Genomic DNA, 10843 nt, shown 5'->3' with positions numbered 1-10843 from the left:
TTCTCCAGTATCACAGTCAAAGGCCCTTAGATGCTTTTAAAGCAGAGTTGCCAGGGACCCAAAAGGTATTTCTCTGGACTGCCCATTTATTAACCTGTTGCCTTCCATGGTACCCTTTGCCATTCACTTCAGTTGAGGGATTGTTGCACTGTTATGTACTTCTCCTTGTGCCTGCACAGCTGTTACTGCCATTGAAGTGAATGGTGACTTATTCACACGCAGTTGTGTAACCAGAGCGTACACAGTGTCCTAAACTGGAATGTTCTCTTATTCCATAAATTATAATATTTTTTAGAAGAAAGACTTTGGGAGCTACGAAATGGTAATAACTGGTGATAACTGGCAGAATGCTTCCTGTTGCCAATTTCGTTGTTTTTCTTCGTAAAAGAATGTTTAGATACTTACTGAAAATAATTTTGTTAAAATCTTTGGATCTGGGGGAGGTAGGTAGTTTTCACAAGAGACATGTTTGAAGTTTTTCGTTCTCTTTGCAAATAAAACCAAGTTGCAAGGACAGTTAATTCTGTGATTCTGCTGATCTCTGAAGGAAATTGCTTAACCAAGGTTGAAGATTGTGAGTTTTCTAAAAAAGGTCGTGGGAGAATGCATTGTTTAAAGTTGAAAACCACAAAGGCTTTAAAATTTTTCTTTCAGAAAACTTGCACCATCACTCGGAAGCCTTATGCCATAGCTCAGTGTAGATTCAAGATGGGGAGTCTGTGGTCTTCTGCCTATTTTAGTCTCAAACTCCCATCAGTGGCCAGCATGACCAATGGTCAGAGATGAGTGTTATAGTCTCTGCTGGAGGTGGGCTCAGTTGCTCACCACCCAGAGTATATACAATACTTGGCTACCTCAGTATAAGGCAGCTTTTGATCTACATACGTGCCCTCTTTAAGGAAAAGCCCACCTTTTCCTGGTTATCTTGAAATATTGTGGCCTTTGATGTTACTGGTTTAATTGTAAGCTGCTTTGATCTTAGGCAAAGGAAAAGCTGTGTTTTAGGCTCATGCATAGTTATTTGCCTGGTTGGTTGCGACAAGTAAAAAATCATTTCTGGGTGACCAAGCAAGAGACTTTTAGAAAAGTTGGCTTGGTGTTTTCGGTTTCACTTTAAGTTAATAATGCTTTCTAACATAGTTTTGTGTGGCTACAAAGCCTCTGCCCCCCCCCCCAATACCTGTCACCTGATCATGAGGTTGCAGGGCAGGTTATAAAAACTTTTTTTAAAAATACAATCTTGGAATGAATGAAAACAAATCAGTGAACAAAATGTGGCTGTCAATTTTTGGGATTTACAACTCAAAACTTGCAAGCCTGCTAAGGGTTGTAGTCAACCTAGTAGCTCTCTGTGCGAAGGGACCTGCTTCTGCTTGCACAACAGGACTCCCCCTCCCCTCCTCCTGTGCACCCCATAAATCTCTTCTGGGGGTTCAGCCAACCATCTGGGGCAGGTTGGTGATCGCAGAAGAGACAACGGAGTGGTGGCAATGGGGAGAAAGACCAATTGCACAAAAGTAAGTAGTTCCACTTGTGCGGTTACTTATTTGTATACTCTGTCCCGATGAATATTTGCTGCCCTGGGCTCCTTCAAGAAGAAGGGTGGAAAATTAGCCGAGTTAATAATAATGTACTGCACCGCTGTCCTATACATCTGTTAGGAAGTAAGCCCGTTTTTAATTCAATAGGCCTCACTCCTAAGTAAGCATGTATACTAGGATTGCAGCCTTGAATGAAGTTAGGGCACAATCCATTCAAAGTAAAGGACTTGTATGTATGAAGGCGATTTTGTGTCTGAACTTAAATATCTCTCACTGAAATCAACAGAAGTTAAAAGTGCTTCAATTGGGCTGCTTCTTAAATGTGGAGAAATGAATATTACCATTGACAGAGTGAAGGAAAGCTGCCGCCAGTGGTACTGTGCTCTTACCTCTTTGTAAGAAGAATTATCTTGATTCAAAAACACAAAGACTAAAATCCCTTTTCCTGGTTTTAAAAGAAATTCTGGTCTTTTATGCTTTTCTTGGAAATGTTTCCCCAGGGAAGATAAACATTGTTTAATAAAGATTACCTCTTAGGGTGAAAATTAATACACACGGAACAACTTCAACAAAGATGTCTTTATTTGGATTAGGAAAAGCATTCTACCTTGAGCGCAAGGGTGGGGGGAGCAGAAATTAAAGAAAGCAACTGGTATTGATGGTGATGGGGGTGATCGCGATAGAATCTGGGGTGTGTGATGTCGTGGGCCTGACTGTGTTTTAGTCATTTTACATTCCTTAGTTTTTAAAGGAGAACAACCTGCTCTTCTTTTTACCTTGCACTTCAGAAACTCTCTCCTTTCTCTTGATTTACTAACTCTGAAAGTAGACAAATCAAAGCAGAAGAGGTGGTGAGAGAGAGAGAGAGAGAGAGAATGTAAAAGTGGGACCAACTTTACAAAAAGGTGGTAACTGCCGTGTCGGTCCCAGAAATATAAAATAGGTAAGAAGCTATCTTTTATTAGCCCAACAGAGCTCTGTGTAACTCAAAAGTGTACATATGCTTACAATCAGCCAAAGTTGGCTAACAAAAGATAGTTTTGTCTACTCAAAAAGAAGAGGAATTGGTAAAGGAGCGTTCTGCCATCAGCCAAGTCTCACTTATGCAAGGGAGTAGCAATGTGCTAACCTGGTGTCTGAGAGCTGTAGTTCAGAAAGGCACCAGGTCATTGAAGGGGGTCTTAAGCACCATGTGTTTCTGTGGGAAGGGGTGGGAGTCCCCGAACTTGCACCTCATCTCTTTTGTGGCCGGCGGTGAGATCATACTGACAAATGTTTCCTTAAGTGTGAGGTAGCTTAAAAACCAGGGACGTTTGAGAGTTGACCCTATGACTTCCTTCATTTTGTAGAGAGAGAGAGTAGATGAGGCTTGGTAGAATTCAGAACGGTGGACAGAAGCAAAAATAGTAAGAACAACAACAAAAATCAGATCAACTTGTACTTTCCAACGAAGGTTTTTTTATAATCAATTGATGTTAAAAAATACAGACTTGTTTTACAATAATAATAGCACCATTTTTAGTATTATACACAGTAATCTTGCTTGTGATACACACCCAGGGTTGGTTGGTTGGATGGATGGATGGGTGGGGGGGAAAGAATTGGCTACAACCTGTATTTTGGGGCATCAGCACCTTGGAGGGGAAGGACCCTTCCTGCCTGCTAGTTAGCTTCCAAGAAAGGTCTTACAGGAAGACAATAAATAAATAATACCATTATTTGTTGTTCCTTTTTTTCCTTTTTCTCCTTTGCTTGCTTTCATGGTCTGCCCAAGTGATGGTTGCCTCGGAAACTGACAGAGTCCAAAATGTAAGCGTAGGGAACGGATGGAATTTTGGGAAGGGAAGAAGGTTTGGTTCAACTCTTCAGTGCAGAAAGTCCTACAAGGTGATTTGGGGAGCACTTGGGTTCCTTGGGTTGGTTTTGTATGGTAATGGACTGGTTTTTTAAAAAAATATTAATTTTCGAAACTTTTTTTTCTTTACAAGAAGCACGCTGGGCCAACGTCAACACCAAATTCTTGATCAGCTCCGCCAATGTCCATAGGTGCAATGTCAATGATGGGCAGGCGCGAGGTCTTCTGAGAACGGTATTCAATGATTGTCTTCCCCCATTTACCAGTGTGTTTCTGGAATAGAAGGAAAAAACCCACAAAAGAATGCATTATTTTAAGTGCCACAAGATCTCCAGCTGGGATCAGTTGCTGGGGGTGGCTGGCTGGAACAAATCAAAGTTCTGGAAAGCAGGGCAGGAATAACCATGGTACTAAACATACTAAAACACAAGAGCTTTTACTGTGTTGCTGTTATCTGGGGAATCTTAAGATATGCATTCTGTCCTGCTCAGGTTGCTATGCAACTTTGGAAGCTAGTACTAACAACCCACAGGGACGCAAGTGGCGCTGTGGTCTAAACCACAGAGCCTAGGGCTTGCTGATCGGAAGGTCGGTAGTTCGAATCCCCGCAACGGGGTGAGCTCCCGTTGTTCGGTCCCAGCTCCTGCCCACCTAACAGTTCGAAAGCATGTAAAGTGCAAGTAGATAAATAGGTACTGCTCTGGTGGGAAGGTAAATGGCGTTTCCGTGCGCTACTCTGGCTCGCCAGAAGTGGCTTAGTCATGCTGGACACATGACCCGGAAGCTGTCTGCGGACAAACGCCGGCTCCCTCGGCCTATAGAGCGAGATGAGTACGCAACCCCAGAGTCGTCTGCAACTGGACCTAATGGTCAGGGGTACCTTTAACTTTACACACTATGGATGATTTCAAGTGTGGGGAACAGGGTGAGAGAATCACTGTCTCTTTGATCACTTCTGTGAAACGAGATCAGCAAATAACGTGGGATTTAGTGAAGCCAAAAAGCAACCCTGTGGGGCAGGCTCCAGGGGTCTCTTAACACTGCTATCACCCTACAGTGCCCTCCTAAATAGTGGCAATAGGGCCAAACAAAGGATTTTGTGGGTCCCACTCAGGCTAGGGCCGCACTATTCAATCTAGCTGGTTTCTCACGTGGAATGGAAGTATTCCTGACAGTCTTCTCTGCGGATCCTCTCATTATGGTCAGACTGGGCCTTGGCAAGTGCCCAGCCTGGCTGGCTGCTGCTGTCAGCTGCCATAGTTCTGTGCCTTTAACCCAGCAACGTCATATTGCTGTGGCAGCCCCAGCAAACCCCTCAAACTTACCGTGCAGCCATCCTGCAAGGCACTATATGTGAACCTGCTATTGCCCTCGGCTCTGATCTCCACGTCGTTGGATCCCTGTATCAGGAGAGCTTTCTTAAGGTTCCCGGAAGCCTCGTCCATGTAGGCAATGCTGTTCTTGCAGTGGTAGGTGATATTTTGAGAGCCTTCAGTAGACAAGAGGCGCAGGAAGGTCATCTGGATGTTGGCCGTGTTAGGAGCCAGGTTCTCATCTCCATAGCTAAACTGGAAAGGGACCAAGAAGACAGAGGTTGAGAGACGCCTTTCTTAGAAAGACCACAGAAAGCAAAAACACGTACCTCTGTAGATTGTGAGTTTCCCTTGGCCATGCCAATACCTCCCTCCTGTCTCACAGTGACCCTACTTTGACTACCGTCCTGTCTGCACTCACCAGCTGACTTTGCTATCAGGGTGATGCCTCTGAACATCAGCCGTCATGGTTGGTTTATCATTCCCAAATTTGTCTAAATCTTTTAAAAAGCAATCTAAGCTGGTGGTAATCACCAAATCTCATTGCTGCAAACTCTAAAATTAGTCTTCCTGTTTCCTTTCTGCTGCCTGGTCACAACACTCAGTGTTGCTTGATTTCTTCTCATTTCTCCCAAAGTTGGAGAATAAGTTTCACACAGACATTTCAAAGACAAGAATAGTGAGATGCAAGTATAAAAACAGAGGGTCAGCGTAACGATTAATGGGCAAGCAGAACATTAAGCGGCAAGGTGAACATTCCATAAGTGCAAGGAGAATATTCTCTCCCTTCTGGGTTTCTCTCCCCACTGCAACCTTCCAGAGCAGATTCAGAGAATGGCATAGTACGTATGTGTGTAAGTAATCCTGTTATGCTAGCGCCAAGCCTTGCACTAATGCAACTGTTTACTTGCATGGGTTCACATTGGATTTGCATGCCTTGGATGAAATATCAAAAGCGTTTATTCTAGCTTGACCCACTTACGTGGAAACCTCCATTGATTGTCTCTCCAAACCAGATGTGCTTCTTGTCTTTGCTCTTGCTTGTCCACCAGTTCTTCTTGGGAATGCTGCTAGGCTTGGGGTAAACACAGCTCTCTCCCGTCTCCATATTGCAGAAAACCTTTATGGCATCCAGAGTGCAACCCTGGTTGGGGTCAATCCAATAGTCGCCTGCAAAATTAAGAAAGAAGCAGTTGGTACGGTGTTTTTCCTCTTTCTCTCATCACACCTCTGTTCTGTGCTGCTGGGTCTTAGTCACTGACTTCCTGCAGTGACCCCGCCCCCAATCCCTTAGGTGCCATGTGCACATTCAGAAGCTTAAGCAATTATAATATCTACAGGGGAATGGAATTTATTAGTGTCAGATTGCAAATGGAAAGTTAACTATGTGTTAAAATATAATCGCAAAATGAGGCTAAACAAGTCACACAGTAATCCTGCTCTGGAAATTATGAGGATTGGAAGTGCGATTCTTTGAGCTTTAAAGCCTCTGCAAATGGTAGGTTGTTAAAACATTATTCAGGCAATTTTCATTCTGAAATACTGATCAACAAAAATATGATCTAAAAGCTTTGTTTACTTTATTAGGATACAATAACATGAATATCACACACACACACACACACCAATTTAGTTACTATGGTCCGATGTGTTTAATTAAACACGTTAAATATTTTGATAGGAGCTTAAACTCTTGTTAATGACTTTGGGTCAGAAAAAAGGTTGTGAATTTGATGCCAAGGGAAGGGGTGGATGGGTGTCTCTCTGGCTTCCACAGGGAGAGGAAATGTATCCACAGTCAGCTGTGTAGATTCTACAGGCCACTTTCATGCCTTCTGCTGTGGGGATGAGACTACGTTTCCCATGCGTTTTGGTGGCAGGAATCAGAAGTGCTGAAACAGTAGCCTCAGTCCCTGTAGATGCTCTGGGTTAAGGTTACCAGGCGTCCCCGTTTCCTGGGGACAGTCCCCGGATTTACAAATCAGTCCCCTGACAAAATCCATCCATTTAGCAGGAAGTTGGAAAGTGTCCCGATTCATTTTTAAAAATCTGGCAACCTTACTCTGGGTGGTGAGACGCAGAGACCTCTCTGGGATTGTTATGCTGCAGAATAGGAAGCGAGGCTCCTGAGCCCACAACCCAGGCAGTGGCAAGCCCCAATACACTCACCGCTCTTCCATTCGGGGTGGCAGAGTTTTAGGTCACGGCAGGTACGAGCTGGGTTCTTCCTACTGCCCTCGGGGCTCCGGATGCTTTCGATCTGGTTGTTGAGCGACTTCAGGGTGGCATCAACCTCGGCATCATGCTGCCTCAGGTTGCTAGAAGCCTGGTCGGATCGCATGTAGCGCATGGGGTCGGGGCCTTTCTCCGTCTGACCCAGGCCGGCAAAGGCGGACATGTCAATGCCAGGTCCGGGTGGGCCAGGAGGACCAGGGGGTCCGGGGTTTCCAGGAGGACCCTACAGGGTTAAAGGAAGGGAGACAGCCCTGAAATGCTTGCTGTTGGATGAAAGCAACCCCCTGCTATATGGTAGGTGCATTTATGGGCCCGCACGTTCCGGAGAGCATTCTTTCACTGACATGGGACTAAGTTGAGCCGATAGGACCTACAGTTTAAGTTCCAGATGGTCTCACTCTTGGGCAAGAGGGGCTGAATCAGAAGTCTTTTTCATGCTTTCCAGCTCCGTAGTACATCTGCTGCTGGAAGATGACTTAACAGAAGCTATCACACTTGCTGAGACATCAGCAGAGACATCACCTTGCCGACAAAGGTCCGTATAGTTAAAGCTATGGTTTTCCCAGTAGTGATGTATGGAAGTGAGAGCTGGACCATAAAGAAGGCTGATCGCCGAAGAATTGATGCTTTTGAATTATGGTGCTGGAAGAGACTCTTGAGAGTCCCATGGACTGCAAGAAGATCAAACCTATCCATTCGGAAGGAAATCAGCCCTGAGTGCTCACTGGAAGGACAGATCCTGAAGCTGAGGCTCCAATACTTTGGCCACCTCATGAGAAGAGAAGACTCCCTGGAAAAGTCCCTGATGTTGGGAAAGTTTGAAGGCACAAGGAGAAGGGGATGACAGAGGACGAGGTGGTGGGACAGTGTTCTCGAAGCTACCAGCATGAGTTTGACCAAACTGCGGGAGGCAGTGGAAGACAGGAGTGCCTGGCGTGCTCTGGTCCATGGGGTCACGAAGCTGGACACGACTAAACAACATCATCATCATCGTCATCATCATACTTGCTGCTGTTTTGGAGATGGATTATATGGTTTAGATCAGTGTTTCTCAAACTTGGGTCTCCCATCATCCATAACTAGCAGGACCATTGGTCAGGGATGATGGGAACTGTAGTCCCAAAACAGCCGGAGACCCAAGTTTGGGAAACCCTAGTTTAGATGTTATTTTATGGTGCTCTTCCGTAAACTGCTCTGTTGTTTTTAAAGGAGAGTGGTATATATTTGATGATAATAATTCTCATCGATTTCAAATATTTAATTAGACGTGCTGGGCTGTACATTAGATCCTGCTCATAGAACCCCATGTAATTCCCACAGGGAGACAAAGCACAGCCCTTCCGCAGCACAGAGGGTTGTAGGCCACCCTCAAAATAATTTGAGCCACTGATTAATACCTAGGCAAGCTCCACGGAGGCAGTCAAACCAGCTGGGTAAAGGGTACAAGGGCAGGGGACTGCCTAGACACAGAGTGCACAGAATTTGCACTCCCCTGTTCTAGGTGCATTTTGCAACAGGGAATTTTCATTTCATTGGCGCTAGCAGTTTCTGAGCTTTGGGCACAGTCCTGCGCCTGTGGAAGGAAGGAGGACCTTTTTCTGCCTTCCCACTGCCAGCCACTCTCTGAAAACTGGAGAAGAGACCCTCTTAAGAATATTAGGAGGGTGGGCAGGGGAAGGACTAGACCATGTGAAAAATGAGCATAATATTTTAGCTGCAGTTCATTTTCAGCTTTGAATTATTGTTATAAAAAATCACGCCGAGACATTCCATCGTTGCGCCCATAACCTTAAGGTGACATTTAGCTCCTAGCTTTCATATCTTAGTTTCTAACACTGGGGGGTGCAGCTTCTTGTACTTCATTTATGCCGTTCCTTCAGTTACTTACAGCTTGGCCAGTTTCTCCACTACGACCTCGGGGACCGGGAGGGCCAATGGGGCCAGGCATTCCGTTAGAGCCATCTTTGCCAGAGGGGCCAACTGGACCTGGGGGACCCTAGGAGAGAGACAATGCGCATGAGTTAACACCAGGCTGCCCATGAACATTAGCAAGTACTGGGATGGGCTTCTTAAAAGAACCACATAGTAAAATCTACAAGTGGTAGTATTGCAGCGCAGTAGAATTGTGTCTGATCCCACACTACATATGACATTTACCATATAATCGACCAATGAACCTTCTTCAGTTATCAGCCATGTACACACTCTTGACGACATTTCAAAACCCACCAGGCCAAAACAAATATTCATATCACAACACACAAAAAGCAGAGGTCCCCAGATTTCTGATCACTAAAATTTATTTGTAATACAAAAATATTGAAGATCAGTCTTCTCCCTCTTAAAGTTCTCTCCTCCAAATACATTAATTTCTCCCCAAATCAGCTGGCATCCAGAAATTGGGGCCTGGATATAACAATCTCACATTCTACCAGCTGAAAAAACTGAGCAACACACAAGACACTTAGTGAATAAGGCTAGTGTACACAGCAGAGTCTTAACACCCAGCCACAACACACCCTGGTCTTTCGCCAAGGAAAGGAGCTCTTCTTATTGGGGAGATTGGACTTACCCTGGGACCAGAAGGACCAGCCGGACCTGATGCACCTTGATCGCCAGAAGGACCCTATGGGAAAAGGTGAGGGGGTGGGGAAGCAAAGCCATAGTTACATACCAGCCATGTCACAGCCTCTCTGCAGAAGGGCCTAAAGAGTTTAGGAGTTGTAGAGAATGGCTTCAAGGACGTTCCATGCCAAAATTATTTTCTACCTCCTTAAGGTTTTACTTTGCTGCTTTAATTGCTAGACCTGTACTGTGCCGACGATGTTTTATCTTCAACTGTATGCTGCATTTAACCAACTAGTAAAGGTAAAGGGACCCCTGACCATTAGGTCCAGTCATGGCCGACTCTGGGGTTGCGGTGCTCATCTCACTTTTCTGGCCGAGGGAGCTGGCGTACAGCTTCCGGGTCATGTGGCCGGCATGACTAAGCCGCTTCTGGCCAACCAGAGCAGCACACGGAAACGCCGTTTACTTTCCTCCCAGAGCGGTACCTATTTATCTACTTGCACTTTGAGGTGCTTTCGAACTGCTAGGTGGGCAGGAGCAGGGACCGAGCAACGGGAGCTCACCCCATCGCAGGGAGTCGAACCGCCGACCTTCTGATCGGCAAGTCCTAGGCTCTGTGGTTTAACCCACAGCGCCACCCGTGTCCCATTTAACCAACTACCCAGGGATAAATACTATAAAGGGAAGTTAATAAATAAACAAATAAATACTAATTAGGCAGACAGGCATCCCTGCAGGGAGAAATTGATTCACATCCCTGCTGCAGCAGATAGACTCAAACCCAAAACTCCCCTGAGCCCATGACAAGCCTAGAACAGAACACCACGGACCAAATTCTACTCTAAAGATACGGAAACCAAAACTTACGGGAGGCCCAGGAAGACCCTGCAGGCCAGTGAATCCCCTGTGACCCTTCAGACCTCTCTCCCCTGCCTCGCCAGCTTCACCCTTGTCGCCGCGAGGACCTTGTGGACCCTAGGAGGAGAGAACACAAGCGGCATTCAGGGCAAGAGAGTCATGCGCAAAGTTTGGCAACATAGTACGGGGTGGCGATGCTGCCTGCAGATCTGGACACAACTTCCCTCCTGGCAGCCCTACACTTGGCCAACATCTCTCGACCCTGTTGGTTGCTATGTTCTGATGTCACAAAGGGCCTCTGTTTCTCCTGCAAGTGACTTGACTTCATGGTCCTATGCTGGGGGGGGGGGGGACACATTCCCTGTGACTGCCTAGAACTCCTTTGCCTGGTGTCTTGTGCAAGCCTCGAGGCAGCAGCTGACCAGTTAGCGGAAACCAGTTAATTTCTGGCTCTGAATCCATGAGCATCTTTG

At 45.8% G+C, this 10843-nt stretch overlaps 1 protein-coding gene across 8 annotated transcripts in view; it reads right to left on the bottom strand.

Moving 5' to 3' along the window:
- Positions 1-2979: 2979 nt before the first annotated feature.
- Positions 2980-10843, bottom strand: part of COL2A1 (collagen type II alpha 1 chain) — a 99389-nt gene continuing 91525 nt past the window's right edge. For all 8 annotated transcript variants that reach the window (XM_083427281.1, XM_083427283.1, XM_083427282.1 and 5 more), the window contains 7 exons: positions 10380-10487; positions 9517-9570; positions 8833-8940; positions 6879-7167; positions 5692-5879; positions 4722-4964; positions 2980-3669 (listed from right to left, as the gene is read on the bottom strand). In XM_083427281.1, the coding sequence (XP_083283407.1) occupies positions 3523-3669; positions 4722-4964; positions 5692-5879; positions 6879-7167; positions 8833-8940; positions 9517-9570; positions 10380-10487 (1137 nt within the window). In that variant the 3' untranslated portion in view covers positions 2980-3522. The remainder of the gene's footprint in view (positions 3670-4721; positions 4965-5691; positions 5880-6878; positions 7168-8832; positions 8941-9516; positions 9571-10379; positions 10488-10843) is intronic.

The sequence above is a fragment of the Podarcis tiliguerta genome (genome assembly GCF_965153285.1).
Source record: "Podarcis tiliguerta genome assembly, chromosome: 2".
Taxonomy (NCBI): domain Eukaryota; kingdom Metazoa; phylum Chordata; class Lepidosauria; order Squamata; family Lacertidae; genus Podarcis; species Podarcis tiliguerta.
The sequence above is the reverse complement of the archived record's forward strand: the minus strand, read 5'-3'. Positions and strand labels throughout refer to the sequence as shown.